Source organism: Bombus vosnesenskii, unplaced genomic scaffold (genome assembly GCF_011952255.1).
Source record: "Bombus vosnesenskii isolate JDL3184/JDL3185 unplaced genomic scaffold, Bvos_JDL3184-5_v1.1 scf7180000013266, whole genome shotgun sequence".
Lineage (NCBI taxonomy): Eukaryota > Metazoa > Arthropoda > Insecta > Hymenoptera > Apidae > Bombus > Bombus vosnesenskii.
Window position 1 is genome coordinate 6,616,774 of NW_022882926.1, and position 17,845 is coordinate 6,634,618.

At 29.6% G+C, this 17,845-nt stretch overlaps 2 protein-coding genes across 2 annotated transcripts; one reads left to right on the plus strand and one right to left on the minus strand.

The window, feature by feature from the left end:
- The first annotated feature begins 1,263 nt into the window (after nt 1-1,263).
- On the plus strand, nt 1,264-15,221 carry LOC117243464 (protein cueball). The gene is made up of 7 exons (XM_033510969.1): nt 1,264-1,531; nt 8,043-8,258; nt 10,054-10,243; nt 10,460-11,062; nt 11,169-11,480; nt 11,948-12,227; nt 13,167-15,221. The coding sequence occupies exons 1-7, from the start codon at nt 1,450-1,452 to the stop codon at nt 13,269-13,271; spliced, it is 1,788 nt and encodes a 595-aa protein (XP_033366860.1). The 5' UTR covers nt 1,264-1,449; the 3' UTR covers nt 13,272-15,221.
- A 512-nt stretch (nt 15,222-15,733) lies between these two features.
- Nucleotides 15,734-17,281, minus strand: LOC117243465 (anamorsin homolog). Its single transcript, XM_033510970.1, has 5 exons — nt 17,081-17,281; nt 16,600-16,910; nt 16,369-16,513; nt 16,159-16,271; nt 15,734-16,080 (listed from the first exon to the last, which is right to left on the minus strand). The coding sequence occupies exons 1-5, from the start codon at nt 17,229-17,231 to the stop codon at nt 15,970-15,972; spliced, it is 831 nt and encodes a 276-aa protein (XP_033366861.1). The 5' UTR covers nt 17,232-17,281; the 3' UTR covers nt 15,734-15,969.
- Between the last annotated feature and the right edge of the window lie 564 nt (nt 17,282-17,845).

Below are 17,845 nucleotides of genomic sequence, written 5' to 3' on the forward strand. Positions count from 1 at the left end.
AACGAATGTTCCCGCGAGGTGGTGGGTCATAAACGAAACAGATTCGATAGGGATGTGAAGTTTGAATTATGTACACATATATGTATCTTATCCTAGTGACGATAGATGGTACTGTAAATTAGCGCGCAAAAATTGAATCTTTTCTAGAAGGAACGAAGTATACTTTTTGTATTCACTTCCTGGATAAAAATATAAGATAAATAATAAACAATGAAGTTTATGTAACTTTAGTATCTTTTGTACATATTGCAAATTTTAATTAGATATTCATTAATTTTATTCAATTTAATTCTTTGAATCAATCATGCACATTGAATGTTAAAAATTACTAAACAACTACTAAGAATTTTACAAAATATATTTGCGTTATATTATTTATTGCGATAATTTTGAAGAAAATACAATTTGTTTATTTTTAAACAATAAAACAAGATGAATGTTTGTACGATTTATATAAAAGGAAACTCATTAAAATAAAGAATTATGAATTAAAAATTGAAAAAATTATAATTTTTATTTCTTATAAATAAATATCAGATATATATATATATATATATATGTGGTATGCAAAAGTTTTCAATATTTGCTGTTATTTTCTGACGTAAATACGAAGCTTCATAAACTTAACAATCTTAACACTACTGAAAGTTCTTTACTATGATTTATCTCCCTCATGTTGAAGGTTAAATGAATTTAAATGCAATATTTTACGAAGTGCGATAAATAAGATATACAAGTCTGGCTTTGCAATTGGACAGGTTGCTCATTGCATCAGAAAAGTATTCTTAAACGAGATTAAAAATATTTTAATACGTATAAAATGATATTATATAATTAATAACAATTTTTATTAACAAAAAGGATGTACAAATCCATCTAATACTGTTATAGATATGTTATGTTTTATGTTATATTCCCGGTGAATTTTTTAAAATTATTTAATCATCAACCAAAAAATTTAACGTGTAAGTACTCTAACACTATTATTAAACTATACCAAATAAAATTTCTATAAGATATTTCCAAATAATATCGAAAAATAAGATGTTAAAAATTTTGAACAAACTGCAATTGCAAATGAATATAATATACATATAACTTGTCCAACACGCATAATAATAACATCTGCTTAAACGTTTCCGTTAACGCTGCTTAATTACTCGAATTAAGGCGACAGCATTTTTCATGACATTTGAGAAGCCTGTCCGCAGAAGCGACATGCTACGCCACTGGTCTCCTCGTTTTTACCTTCATATCGAAGTCACGAGTTCTCAGTTTGCGCATAGCCGCCGTAAAGTAAGGATGTGCTGTGTCGTTCGTCACCTCTTTCTATTCAAGAAGACAAAAAGAAATTAGAACTACGGTGTATCTACGTGATATTTATACTCGTCACTCGTGTCCTATCGATATTTCCAGGCTAACTAGGCGACTGACAAATGAACCCACATCATGACATCCCGTGAAAACTTGGCTGTTATATTAACGATAGTACTTGGAATTTTCGCGATTAACATTCACGCCAGATCCTGGGGTAAGTAGAATAAGCATTTGTTTAATAATTTTATGTGACGAAAATTTGGACTAACAGCAATTTAACGTAGTACACACGGTATAAGTAACACCGCGTTGCGGGTCGCGCGAACGCTGTCTCCATTCACGCGGTTTCAGTGGTCACGTACGCCACTTCTCCCAGACTGTTTTACCATGCAGAACATCGAAATACGGCTGTAAAGGTGAATGAAACCGACGTTTGATTTGTCTCGAAACTCTTCGCCAAACTTTCACGATTCATATTCACACGGAAACCAATCGAAACAGTACTTGTCCTTATACCTGTTTACGTAATGAATGTCAAGTTGTAGACTATGTTCCGTGTACAGAGCAATGCGCCTTGTTAACTGACCGAGTAAAGCCTCGATCCATGGCCAGTTATCAAGGGAGGTATGTATCTAAAAAATCACGAATACCTCTCTATTCCATTAAGTACGAGTCGTATCACGTGTAAATATTGCATATATTTATTTATTTTACATATACAACACGTGATTCATTTTACAAAGTCACCCCTAAAACCTCATACAGATAGCAACGGCCAGCTAGGAAAGTAGAATTCCAGTCAGTTAGTGTGTATGTAATGTATATTTGTACACACACACGGGAATCGATGTGTAACGAATGAATAGACGATTTATTGAAAATCTAATGGAATGACGAATAGAGAACCATATTAAATTACCATGGTTTGGTAACGCCGCTAGAAACTGTCGACTACCGGCGAAATTTGAAATCATGCATTCATGACGATAAGTGCATTGGCGGGGACCTATTTCACCTACTTTGACTATTCGGTGCTTGACTAATATCGAAAGAAAAGCATGTGGCATGGAAACCTAAAAATAACCGGTAATCGCGCAAATTATGTCACAAAAATTTTTTGAATGATAGGCGATGTCACAAATTCTTCGAATTCTTTGGTATTTCTCGCACGTTCTCGCGAGCGCGTCTAGAAAATCTGCCCCACTACGCCGTGCATCCTACTACTAGACTCAATAACCGATCCGCGTATTATACAAACTGTGAACCGAATTATGCGTATACGATGAAGTGTGAAATTTCGGTTACGTAACAAACGAAACTGATAAGATTGATCGGTTTGTTTAATCCTACGATCGCATGGAAAGTTTACATTGTACAAGACTGTCTTTATCAATGCATCGATATATAGTATAACAGTAATTTTAATATTTTTACGATACTATGTATTATATTTAAAATGAAACTATATTAGCAGTGCTGGAACTTGACTAGTCTGTGAAGTAAACAAGACGAATTAATTTCTTATTCCCAGTTTGCTAACATCTTCAACTTGATTATTCCTTTATTCAAGGATCTCTTGTTATATAGAGTGTTTACGATACTATGTAGTTCCGTTAGTGACTTTTTCGTAACTGATAGCATAGAAAAGAATAATGCTTTACTATTTCTTACACACCATGTATATGATTATGTAAAATGTGTATCCGTACAGCATAATAGACTAGTTTAATAAAAAATACGTTGATCAGTTTTCGATCGTATCTCAACTTTTGATAAGTTGACACAACAAGTGTAACGAACACGTGTGGCAGTTTTTATTACACGTATTTCATCTCATTAATAAGATTTACGAGTACGTGTTTATTAGAAATAAGCATGACGAGAACGTTTCGAGCGCAGTAAAACTGAATAAGCTACATTTTCATATCGCGATCGCGAAGCAGGCGATGTAAAACGTTCCGAGTTGTGTATATGGGACAGCGAAATGTAACACTCGAGATAATTTATGAAAAAAAAAACTCGAAAGTGGGAATAATAATAGTAAAAGATGACTTAGCTTTACATATCATTTTTTACTTTCATCATCAATCTTTTCTACGCATACCTTTACCGCGTCACTAATTTGATAGATCAGTTTTCATGTTATACAATAGATTAAATCGGTAAAAAGGAAATGTGATATTATTATTTAATTTGATAAAAAGTAAAAAATTGATAAATGAGAAAAATAAAAATGGTTAGAAATGTATTTGGCAAAAAATATTATAACAATATATTAAAACTATGTTTTAGAACCGTTGAAAATAATGGAATAAATTTTTCCTTATAAAAATTTAAATAAATATATATATGTATTATTATAACATTTGAAATATATATTATTATAACATTTTTGCATGTGCATATACATTTATAATATTTATCCTTTATAACCACATTTCTACACATATGTATGTCAAAGTTATGTAAGATATTATTATCAATATTTATCATTCTAGTTTTTCCATTTTCACATTAAAATTTATGAATAAAATTTGAAAAAGCCACAGGTAAACAGTCAACAGTATTGCTATGATATTTTTGAGAATATACATTCGTAATATTTTTTTACAACTATTTATATTTCGTGAATATATATATTTCTATTCATCTGTATGCCAAAATTGTATGTAAAAAATATAAACTTTGAAATACGTTAATTAAATATTTACATTAAAATTCGGAGAAACTATTGCCATATAGTAAAAGTATCTAATAAACAATATTTACTATAGTAAGTCTTACTTTTGCATAAACAAAATCTATGTTCATGCGTACATGATTCCGTCAACGTTGCTATTACGATATCAAGTCGAAGTTACTTAACATATTCGTACGCGCGAGCACACAAATGTATTGCAAGAACGTCAACAGTTTATTCGATATTTCGAAGGCATTGCGCACTTCCATTTCCTCTTTGCTAGGTCAATTGACAATGAAGAAAAAATTCAATGATCTTCGACTTTAGATCTCATTTATCGATACCAAGTTTTTAAATAAGTTTTAATCGCTTGTCGTATTTCCCGGACAGTTTGTCGCATTACTTTCTTACTTATAATTAGAGCTGATACGGTGTGCAATGTATAATTATCATATGTGTTTTTGAGTTTTCGATATCTAAAGCAAATAATATACAAACAAAAATTTAGACATTGGGAAATTTCTGTAACAGAAATTAAAGTTTTATCAGACGCTTACATTTCTGTACAAAACGACAAGTTGCTTTTTTTCTTTCTCTTATCTTCTTCTTTTTTTAATGGAAAGATTACTAGAATATTAAATATTTCGCTTTAGGTTATATTTCATTTAATTTTAGTTGCATTTTTTCATATTTAAATAGTACTTTACAATAAGGGTGATTCATAATTAATTATCAACATTAGAAACGTTGAAGTTATAATATTAAAAGAATCATACGATACATTGAAATGTACATAATGTACATAACAAGAGGAACAAAAAATTCCTTTACTATTTTGTGACAAAACATTTAACTTCGAGATATAGTGTCAAACTTTCTACATTAAATTTCTGGCGCGGCCTTTTAAATGTATAGTAGTTGCGCGCGCAGCGTCACAAAACATATGCGTAACTGAAAGCACGTGTACTTGATGAAAGATTTATATATATATATATTACACAAAATACTTGACACATGCGAGAATAGATAAAAATTACAAACTTTATTAAGCTCTGAGCAAATTAGCTCAACTTTGAACTTTAAACTTTAGTATTTTTCCTTCCATATTTCCTTATGTATAGAAAATTTATATATCCTCTAATAAAGTTCTATATACGGTCTTGAAGAGCATCATTCGATGCCGCCAATTTGTAGGTTAAATTATAACCTCGATATAATCAACTATATATATATATATATATACATTTGTAGTATCATAGAAATTTAAATACAAGGTTTTTCAAATTGTAATATATCACTATTAATTCGCCTTGACTACACAATTTTGTTTACTTATGAGAAAAAGATTATTATTTATTATAATCTTTTATTTCAATCTAAGATCTGGGAACTACTGCTTGTAAATGTTGATAGTGTTGACATAAAATAAAATCAAACAAAATATACGTAGCATTATAAAGAGTCATACTGATATTATCTTTTGTATTATATTATTTATATTCAAAATTGATAATTTTGCAATTTCCCTTGACGTAATACTAATTTCTAGAACAACTGTATAATAGTAAAGAGACACGAATGTCGAGGAGTAATGGCGTAAATGATTGATCGCAATTACGTGAATTGAGGAAGATCTTTTGAATAAACATTATCAAACAGATATGTACATATACATATGTACCGAGTATTGACACTACGTTATACTGAAGGCGACGAGTTCAATTTTTGTCCATATCTTGTATTGTTAACATATTTTCAAATAAGAATGCATGATAAAGTTAATAGAGCTTAATATAAGTTTTAAATTGTTTTGGCCAACAGAACTGCAGTTTCGATACTTGAAAAATTGTAATTATTGTTTTTCCTTTATCTTCGTTAGACTCGTCGTAAACTTAAATTGTTTGGAATTATAAGAAATAATTGTTATATTTATAATATTTTCAGAGAAATGAACATGGTCGCAGGAGTCAGGGTTAAAAAGTCTTAATTAACCGATATCTTAATGCAAATATACGAATGATAAGTACGATGCACGGACGTTATCTTTGGTTTGTGAAATCGAGACGATTGCTACTCAACTTGCGCCCTGATATAATAAATTTAACCGTTACGATCTTTGCATTGTTATACTTCGATTCTGCTCTCGTCTTAGCAAACAACAAGGATTTGTAATATTTTAAGAAGATACGTGACATAAAATTGAAACGAGAAATCATGCATACCCATAAGACTTTTTCCATATTTTGTTCAAACTGCGTTAATGTTAGAAAAATGTAATCGGATCGGAAATTACCAAGAGAACATAGCAGAGTTAGTTATACGAATTCATTTATACTTTCGCCAATATTTATCCAAGTATATTTTACTCAAGTTACTACTATCACTGTTATCGAGTACTAATCTTTATTTGATCTAGATATGACAGTATAAAGATATTTCCAAACTAGGCAAGAAAAGAATTTATATATATAAATCTATAATAGAAAATTATTTATTATAGATATCTGTATAATTATTATAGATATAATTTATTGTATAATTTTTATTATATTGTTATATAATAACTGTAAATATATGATTTGTATGATCGTTATTAAACAGTTAGAAACAATTGGAAATAATTAGAAGGTTCAGGTCCACGAGAAAAAGGAGAAATGTCAAGTTTTAACATTTCTCTGAAAACTTATTAAAATAAATTTATTTTTCAATATATGTATAATGTCACAACTTCATATTTTCTCATAGATATTATATCAAAATGAAACATTTTATTCTTCATTTTATTCTACATCGGTTTCAACTTTTGTTTATAATTTTTGGTAATATAGAATACACTAAACTGTACACAAAAAATGAAAAATACCTTGTACACCTCAATTTCTTATAACTGCTATGAAAATTGTAATTCAAATTGGCGACATAGCCAGTGATAAAGAGCAGGCACAGGAACGTACGGAAAAACGTTAAACCCATTCCTCTTTTCTGCCGTGGTCCCTTTAATTATTAACACGTTAACGACAGCTAACGCGTTACTGTGACTCAAGGAAAAAATAAATTTCTTGTGTCTACTTCCATTTGTAATCATAAGCGACATGGCGTAATATTTGAAATTAAATTTTTCAAATATTTCTTAAGTGTAAAACCGCGCGGCTCAATTTAATATTTAAGTAAAATTAACAACTACGAATGTGTTAAGTTTAGAGAGATAATATTTCTCGAGAATTAAGTGATCAGAAAAATTGCAAATTCAAGCAACATCTATTCCATAGTACAGCTTAATATTCGTTGAAGCTATAAACCGTACAGGATTAATTTTTCAATAATTATCTTCGTCGGTAGCAAATGACTCGTGTATCATAAATTATTAAGATAAATATAATTGCACCCCTTATAAACAGGCGAAAGATAACGATAAAGCTATCGTAGGTGCCATGGTATTAACAAAAATGAGCAGATAAGAAAACTTAACTTTCTAAAGTATCTTTAAACTAACACTATACGATATTTTCAAGTTCTAGGTAATAACCAATGATAATTGATTAGTAAACAGAACTTTAGAGTATATGCAGATATTTTTTCTAGTAATTTACAGTATCCCATAAATCAGATAAACAATGTTAGTTTCTAGATATTTTCTAGGCAGTCATTTGAAAAGTTAGATTTTTTTTAATTTCTAGGAAATATATAGTAGAATATATCTTGTCGTGTTACGATATTTACATCCTTGAAACTGTACATTGTTGTCTTTGAAACAATTATCGTATCTTTTGAAATATTAAAAATAGATAAATCTTCTATTTTTACACAAATCTTATGATACTTAAATTACTATACTATAATCACTATGTCCTTACATAGGACAAACGCATAGGAATGTATATAATGAATGCATGAATAATTAAATTCATATATTGATAATTGATTAAACATGACAATTTCATTGAATGGTTGCAGTGCAATTTCAATGAAATGCAATTTACCTGCTTAAATATTTAAACAATTTGAGAAAATATTCCACTAAGTTCAGATATTTTTTGGTTTGCAGATATAGCGATCGCGATAGGGCGTGAAGTTGAATTTCTCGCACAAAATCAAACGCTAATCGGACAGGCAAAGTTAGCGGAAGCTGTGACTTTATCGGGGGTGGCCTACGATGATATCACTAGAACAATGTATTTTAGCGATGTGAGTAACAAGAACATAACCATATTCAGTAATGACCTGGAGGACAAGAATTTCACGTTGAAACCGTTACTTAAAAGTAAGTACATTAAATTTCGTTTTACTTTATATACTTCTGAGTTACTTTCAACTTGTTTCTGAATATTATTACAATTGTATTTGTGTAATGTATAAAGATAGATAGAGTTTATCTTACGTATGCACCTACTTGGTATTGAGAAATTGCGAAATTTAAATTACCCCAATGTTACTCAAAATGGACCAAAATATGAATAACAAGAGCGAATTGAAACTTCTTTGAAACTAAGAAATATTAATTTATTATTAATCTTATTCAGTAGATACATTTCAAATATCAATTTAGCTGATAAACTTCCATATAGTATAAATATTCATGTCAATATCACTTTTTATGAAATATTTTATCAGAGAAAAATTCATTAAGGTAATTTGTATTTATTACACTAACAGCTTAACGTCTTTCGTTTTGCTGTCTAAAAAATGTACAAAGCATATAATAGAGTATTAAAAAATATTCAATTAGCATTTGACAATAATTTACAGTTCTTAAAATAAAATGATAAATGCCTCGTGCAAAATCGAATTATTACATTTATAATGGAAGAGAAACGTATAACGGGATTACTTATCATCCATGTATTATCTTATACGTAATGCGATCCAAGTAAGAGTTTCGTTGTGGGAATAAAGAAATCATTGTCATATTTTACATTAATCATATAGATAATTAGGATTTTAATAAAGAATCTTAATTAGATAATATAAATTTTAAAATACTATTCATTCCTTAATCCTGCAAATTGCATGATCTATTGCATGAGCTATCTTGAATGATAGCTTTTTCATTTCGTAGAAAAGTATTTTTAAATATCTTCAGTAGGATATGAACTTATGATATTAGAAATTTATTTTAGCATTAATCTTTCTATACGTTTACTCTATAATTACTTTTATCTGTATCATTATTATTATTTCTTTTTTCCTATATATTCCTATATATATCCTATTCCTATATACATATATGTATTAGTAATTAGTAATTAATAGCATATATTAGTAATTTCCAACTGACTATTTATTAAACTTCTTTAGGAAAGATTAAATAAATAAAATGTATCAATATACAAAGAAATAATTTGCTTAGAAACCGAGCAAACTTTTTTTTCTCAAGATGATGGTAGGTTTTCAAAGATACGCATCTCTAAGACTTTTGGAAAGGATAACGGCACCACTCAAGATTTTGTCTTTCAATTTATTATAGTCGTTCTTAAAGAAACAGCCCACAATGAAAAACTACCATTTTCCGTAAAGAACAAAGGAAATGCCCTTTTATCCTTTGGGTGCATCCATGTGTTTTTTATTCGTCACAAAGGGAGAATTCATGAATAATAAAAGACCAAAAGGCAATGTTGAAGTAAATGATGACGGTACTAGTTTGAAAAACGAACTGAATATCATTTAGATGAATTCATTAAAGATAACATGGAATTTTTGTTAACTTAATGCCTTGAATATAAGATTCTACAATTATAAATTTGTAGTTTTTCAATGCTACTTCAATGCATTGAGAAATAAAGTTAGAACACGTCTGATACATAAAACCAAACTGGTTCAAATGTATCTTCTGTTACCTTCTTTTTGTTATCTATTTAAAAAGAGTAAGGAATATCTCCAGAGAAGTTGTATTTTACTTAGAAAAGAAAAAAGTAATTTTCACCTTATACTACAATTTCTTACGTTCGAAATTCAACCATACAATCAATAGAAAAATAAGTGTACCTTTACATTTAAATATAAACTTCGTCTTTCGAAAGAAAGTATATATAACAAATGATGTTCTTTATTATCCGTAGAACAAAGCAAAAGTTACATTCTTGCGCTTGCCTTTGATATAAAGAGTCGAACCCTATTTTGGAGCGACGCTTTGCAAGGAGTGATCATGAAGATGCACGTATCAGAAGATGGACTACCGGAAGAACCAACGATCCTCCACAATTTAACGTATCAGAGCCCACGCGGTATCGCTCTGGATGTATGTAACAGGTGTGCCATTTATGTCCTACCTAGAACGCTGCCGTGCCCATTCACGACAACGTGCAATCTCGACCGGTCTAGTTCCGTTTAGAAATTCGCGTCAAATAAAAGAGAATAAAAATATCTTCACCGAACGGGATTAGGAAAAAAAAAGAAAAAAAAAGATAAAATAACACGCGATATAAAATGAAACTTGAATGTCTTATAATTGTACGTTGTTTCCAGTCACATATACTGGGTAAATAGTAATAATACAAATCCAAGTATCGAGAGGTCGAATCTAGACGGAAGCAATCGAGTAACAGTGATCAAAGAGGATTTATACGAGCCACTGGCTGTCGCTATAGATCACAGTAACAAGAAGCTATATTGGATCGACGATGCAGAAGGCCTAAGAATAAAAATCGAGCGCAGCAATCTCGATGGTTCCGAGCGTGAACTATTGGTTCACCCTAAGCGTCATCAACCAGTGTACCTGGCGTTAGATCATAACTCGATATATTGGTCCGATCTGGTGCACAGAGCTGTTTGGACAATACCAAAAGACACTAAATTTGACGAGCCAAGGATGTTTCGTTCCTACCAATCAACTCACGACGCCGATCCAGCTGGGATCGTAACCCGTGATAACGTTGGCAAAGTAGAATGCCCGGTGAATACGAATACAACACAAAATACTAACCCGACGAACTTGTCGCTTGACGAAAGGTCGTATAATAATTTGATAACCAGCACAGAGGAATCGGAACTGACCACAGAGACGTCCAAACACTGCCTAAATGATGGTCATGTGGGTGAGAAGGAAGGAACGTGCCAGTGCAGGCTTGGGTAAGTATCTGATGCTAGATATGTACTTAATTTGAATATCTCAAAAATATGTTATTCAATCTTGAATTCGTAGAATACAAACTAAGTATAAATTCAACTATTTCAGATTCACTGGACCGTATTGCGAAATAAATCTTTGTCACAATTACTGCTTCCGAGGCAATTGTAGTATAAATAGTGACGGATTACCCACATGTAAGTGCAATAACGCATTTATTGGACCAAGATGTGAAACAGACGTCTGCAAAGACTACTGCTTGCATGACGGTCAATGTTCCGTCCAAGATGAAAAACCAGTTTGTAAATGTAAATATTCCCAAGGATCTCGTTGCGAGATTTTAGGCAATACTGCTGAACTTTGTGACATAATTTGTGCAACAGAACGAGTTCCTACTAGCATCGTTACCGCTCACTGCAGGTACATTGCTTTTGAGAAATTCTTAACTTCGTAATTTTATGAGGACCTGAAGAATTTCTGCGACCTCCTTACTTCGACTTCAATCACTTCTGAATTCCTAGCCTATCAGCTTCAATTAAAATAATTGTTTATTTCATAGCAGAAGTTTTTAACAATTTCGACGACAAATAATAAATAAATAAATGACCCGACTGCTGACATTTTGCTGATAGACAGTAGCATGTGTCATGTTATTATTGTGTATAAGATTCGTTTTTGTATAAATAACTTGTCCAATTAACAGAACGGTATCTTTTCTGAAATATCGCATTCACGCATTTGTTCGTATAGTTTCTTCACGGATGAAGCTACTACAAACATATGTCGCTAAAGAGTTAATATTCGAATGAGATTATTTCTAACCAATTTAATACAATTAAACTTTAAAGAATATAAAACTTATAATTCTCGTTATTTTCTGTTAACAGGTGTCCCGAAAAGAATCGCTTTGCACAAATGGTGATAGCTAAAGAGGAAAATGAATATAGTACGTGGCTACCAATTTTCGGTGCAGTTGTTGGTGTACTTATTCTTGTAATAGCCGTACTTAGTTTTTATGTAAATAAATTCCGAAAACGGCCACGCATCAAAAAGCGTTTCGTCGTCAGTAAAGGTGGTGTGACACCACTCACATCTCGGCCACAATTGCCGGACAATCAGTGTGAAATAACCATAGAGAACTGCTGCAACATGAATATCTGTGAAACTGTGAGTGATCGACCAGCTAAAATATAAACATTATTTATGTGCATGCTAAATATGGGCATACGTGTGCAATAAATTGAAAGATACGTAAGATACGTAGTGCAGCTACATACATATTCGGGGAAAAAGAATCAGTTAAGGGCTTAAAGAAAAAATTCAAACAAGAATCTTAATAAAGTAGATTGTGTAATAAAGAGATTGTAATATTGCTGCTCTCTAATTTTGGATTGACAATGCTTGTTATTATGTATTAAAGTTGATGCTTAATTAATTTGAGACACTTAATATTTAAGTAATTAAAATCAGTTGCACATTTATCTTTTACTAACTTCAATGCTATTGCAATAAATATTGTTTTATGATACCTTTTGCTTATGTTCTGATTAATATGCCGCTATGCATGAATTTATATAAATTGTTACACATTGTACGTTTTTTTCATGATCTTCAGTATATACATAAAATTCATTACGACAAACTTATAATCATTATGCGATGCTCTATTACAAAATAGGTGCTGCAGTATGAAGTAAACATTCAGTAAATTAATGACTATGAGTTCGAAACACCTTGTATTATCAAAACATTAAACAATTTTAAACAAATAAACAATTTTCAAATATAAAAATCATTTCGAATTAATAGTAACCTTTCTATAGAATAACAGCATGGAAAAGAAATTAATACTTTATTATGAAAATACTACAGTACTGAACATTAATGAATGCAACTCACAGTATTTCATATAAACTCTTATGTATAATTTATTCACATATAAATTAATTCTTAAATTCTTTTTTTCATCTTTGATATATAATGTTTTCTTTTAATTTTATTTTTTATGGTTTATCAGAGATCATCGTCTTTATCATACTTGACATCATCAAAATCTCGAAGCGAGCTTAATCGAGTACACATCATTTAAACTTTAATTTTTTACAGCCATGTTTCGAACCAAAATTATGTGTGGCAGCGTCGGGAGCTAATGTTTCTAAGAAAGAGGAGAAGAATTCTTTACTCGATAATATGGAGGAGAATTCATGGTAGCATAAACTAATATTTGGACGTGTCAATTGGCAAAGATTTTATGGACTTATCAGGAAATCCGTCAAAAGTTTAACTTCGCGGAACTGCACGTCTGTACATACCGCAGAATGCTGTAGTATTATTGTTATGATTAATAACGATGCTTACAAGATGTACGGGAACACCATGACAATGATAAAGTCAGAAAAAAGAAAGCCAAAGGTCTTTTCGAGGACTCTTAATTTTTATTACATCATATAATATGTAGGGCTGTGTTCATATAAAGATTATTTCATCTAGTTATTAAAAGGTTATCAATTTTTTTTAAAGATATGTAATTATATATTTTTCATAAGAGAACAAGAAATCTTAAGTCCTATGGCATTTTTTAACTGCCTTGGTGTATAAATACATAGATATATGTATACATATACATATGTGTATTTATATACACATCAAATTTATAAAAGTTTTATATAGTGCTTTGTTCAATATTTCTTGGTTCTCTGATTTATTCGTCATTCGTTTCTATTTTCTGCTCGACTTTTTGTTTTGAAGCTGTTTCAGTAATAACAAATTATATCTCAAAATAACTAGCTCTGTAAATTAATCCTGAGTGCAACCGAAAGGGTACATGAAACATGCCTTAATTGCTAGGCTTAATGATTGCTCAATGTACCACTGATTGTGAGTACAATTCTAAAGAAAATTTTAATTTTCATTACAAAATTATTGTAATGAACTGCATTATGTTTATGAAAAAGAAAAATGAACGTTTCTAATCAAGATCGTCATCGAGTTTAAGTTTTAAGCATTAAATTATTAAATCGAGAATTTTTTTAATTCATCTATGTTCGTTTTCATTTTGTACATTTGCAGATAAAAGAGGGATGTCTACATTAACAAAAATTACATATTGTTTTACTAAAAAAAGAGAATGTTAGCTTTTAGAAGAAACAATATGAAATACCAAATGACTTCTTTAACTGCCTTATACATTCTATGAAATACAAAAATATTATTTGGATAGTTTTAAAAAACTTAATTTTTTAAAGATTATTTTAAAATTAGTATGAGTGATTTTGTTTTTTGAACGATTACACTTGTTTGTTTGTATAAAAATTATATAGAGTTATCTTAAACATTTGTGCAAGTTTGTGCACATGATTCTTCAAAAGAAATTCATTTACATTCTCAAATAATAATAAAATTATTATAATGTAAATTGTGGACGTTTACATCCATAGAAAGTACAACAAATGTGTTGAACTTCGTTTGCAGACTGAAGGATTCTGTGTAATCTCTTGGTTTTGGAAATAGAGTACAAATGGTTATATACTTAAGTGAAAGTAACTTATGCGAAATATGGTAAAACAATGAAGGAATCTGTTTGAAACTGTCATGTTATGTTTTCCGTTCTATTGCTTCCAATAACGAAATACCAAATTGTACTTTCTATCGCTCTCTTCGTACTTAAACTATACAATTGTTCACAGCAAATGGTAGCTAACTTTTTACGATGTATAGCTACTTAAAACATAAACTTAAATTTATACCAAAGTTCTACATAACATTATCAACACTAACTGTAATAGTATAATTTCTAAACATTATTTCGAGGTAATATTAAAGATTAAGTTTATAGAACGTCATATATATGATAATAATACTAGTAATAATAAAATATCTTTTTTGCACCAAATGAAGCTATATTAAATAAGTAGATAAAACAGAAAGGCAATTGTAGCATGGCAGTAGCTTTTACAATGCAAAAATATTGTGCAGCTATGTCCTGATTTAAACTCATTTAAGGACATAAAATATACCATTTATTATCATGGTATAAACGAGTTAACATTTTAAACAACATACGTTTTTTTCCCCGATATGTACTTCTATATTTTATGCTACGGAATAATGTTCCTGTTGTAGAGGCAAATTAAAAATATGGCGATTTATTTTGTTCCTGTACACGATGCTAATATAATTTAAAAACCATCATACTTTGCAATGGCGTGATAAGTTTTTGAAAAGTTTAGTAGACAATTTTATACAACATATTTGTATTTGTTAGACTCCAAAATATGTTTAAATAGAATGATACAAAGATATATATATATTAAATATTACATTTGGAATGTAGTCCTTTCTCGAGCACTCAACCCCAGAGGAGGGTTAGTGGATTTATAGTGAAGGGCTTATATTCCCTCATAAATTATAGAATAATTTGTATATAGCGAAATTACCATCTTTATTTTTTATTGTCTTCCAGTAATAGAAAAATATGATTTTGTTGATATGTCACATATCGTTTCGTATCATAATATTATGCAGTACTTAAATTATTTTATTGTTTTTATAACGGAATTTACTTCATCTAAATTATTCGAGATTCTAAATAATTTGTATCATTCTATTATAATTAACATGTTGATCGCTATTGTATACAAATAAAAATGTAATAAATGATTAAGAGTAATAGATATGTTTTATATTTTTATTGCATAACTTTTATACTACATCCTTTTAAGTTTCTATATGTATACTACACTATTTTTCCAGTTGTAGAAAAGATAAGTAAGGAAAAAACTCCTGTATTTTGAATAGAAATGTTAAAGTGGAAAACAAGGATTAACAATATTAATAATTATTATTATGATAATTACATGCAAAAAATTAACATAAAAATAGAATATGTGTGTAACTCACAAATATTTCACTAGTCTGCTTTTAACTGACTTTCAAATAAAACTACTTTTTCACCAGGTTTAAATGCAGGCATACCAAGGTACGGACAACTAGCACATCGAAATGCATCACCAAGATAACACTGAAAAGTACATGTATATTACTATTTAGTCAAATTTTTTTAGAGGACCAATATGGAGATGTATAACAAATTACTTACATTTCCACATGAAGATTTTGCAGTTCCTTCAGGTGCAGTTTTCCCACTTAATTCTTCAGCTAATCCACAAGAACAATCTTTGCATGCTTTTCGTTTACCTGTTGTGCTACATACTAAAATTTGTATATGAATAGAAGTATTCAACCAAAATTTATATATGAATAAAAGTACTTGACTACAATTCGTATATGAATAAAGTGTTCAACTTACCTCTCAAATTAGTTATAGGTTTGACAATGTCACTTTCATCTAAAAGATCATCTTCATCAATTAATTCTTCATCAACAGCACTATCTAGTTTCCATACATTAGAAGATTTTTTTTCACCAAAATTAAGTGTTACACTAGAACCAATCTATATAAATATAATACAGGTAAAAATAAAGAGTATGTCTAATCAAAACTACATTGATTTATGAAAAACAGGAAAGTATCACTTACTTCAAATGAACGTTTTTCTGCTACTACTTCACAAATATTATCTGTACTATTATATATATTAAGTAGAAGATCTTTTAATTGTTTTGTATCTAAACTTTCTTGTACTTTTACTTTAAAACCAATTAATTTTAAGTTGGATACCCTTTCATCGTAAAGAGAATGTGCATTTTCTTTTTCTTGGAGTGACTCATAAATAATCAATGTTGCTCCAGGTTTCAACATTCGCAAAGATTCTTCTAAAAGCATTTTAAGATTCGGACATGATTGTTTAAAGATGGAGATAATTGCATCATAGGAAGAAGAATTAATACCTGAGAAGGAAAACATTAAATTTAGTGCGTAATGATGAAACACTTTTTATATATAAAATTGACTAAAAAGCACATACTGAAAATCTATTTTTTTTTTTAGTGGTTTAGAATATATGAATACATATGTTTATGAATCTACTTTATACATACGACAGTACTTAATTACTTACATTTTTGCAGCTCTTTCGTTGATATAGTTGTCAGCTGTTCGGCATTGCTAAGATGTTTTTTAATTCCACTGATAAAGTCTATTATGTCATTATTGGAAATTTCGCTATCTAGGACCACCAGTACACTATGACTTTCTTTAAGAAAAGACATTTTTCACTAAACAAAGTAAACATAAAATATTGTTAAGAGTTTCAGAAGTTCAGCTGATTCCACAATCTAACAGAAGGTAGATGCGCCATTCTGTTAATAATGAATACCTGCGATACTAGCGCTACTCGTTATAAAACTAAGTAATTAATATATTTGAATACAGTAGGAATATATTTCTGGAAAAGACATATTAAAATTATATGTTTAATTGTGAAATAATACTACTAATAATAAAAATGACATTATCAATAAAAATAAAATTATTTTTCAAATGTGTTTAAAAATTTCTACAGAATGACTCAGCGTTGGTAAGCTTTGTTATCATTTATTACTTTCTGTTAAATAAAATTCATTTATTTGTTTGCTGCATATAAATAAAATATAATTAGATATATACGTATAAGCAAAGTAAAAATAAAAACTCATATATCAGATGAAAATGTTATCAGTTGATTAACACACCTTTAGTAATACATATACAATACATGTATAATTAATACCATTCTAATATTGTGGTAATATTGTTATCATATTACTAATCTTCTAGAATTATCGTGTTATACTATATAAATTGTATATCTCCACAAAGATCAGAATTCTTCTGAAATTCTTAA

Coding starts and splice junctions, on each gene's coding strand:
- LOC117243464 (XM_033510969.1), top strand. CDS start 1,450: ATGACATCCCGTGAAAACTTGGCTGTTATATTAACGATAGTACTTGGA. Junction 1,532..8,042: donor CATTCACGCCAGATCCTGGG/GTAAGTAGAATA, acceptor TTTGGTTTGCAG/ATATAGCGATCGCGATAGGG. Junction 11,481..11,947: donor ATCGTTACCGCTCACTGCAG/GTACATTGCTTT, acceptor TTCTGTTAACAG/GTGTCCCGAAAAGAATCGCT.
- LOC117243465 (XM_033510970.1), bottom strand. CDS start 17,231: ATGTCTTTTCTTAAAGAAAGTCATAGTGTACTGGTGGTCCTAGATAGC. Junction 16,911..17,080: donor AACGAAAGAGCTGCAAAAAT/GTAAGTAATTAA, acceptor TTTCCTTCTCAG/GTATTAATTCTTCTTCCTAT. Junction 16,081..16,158: donor CAAAATCTTCATGTGGAAAT/GTAAGTAATTTG, acceptor TGTACTTTTCAG/TGTTATCTTGGTGATGCATT.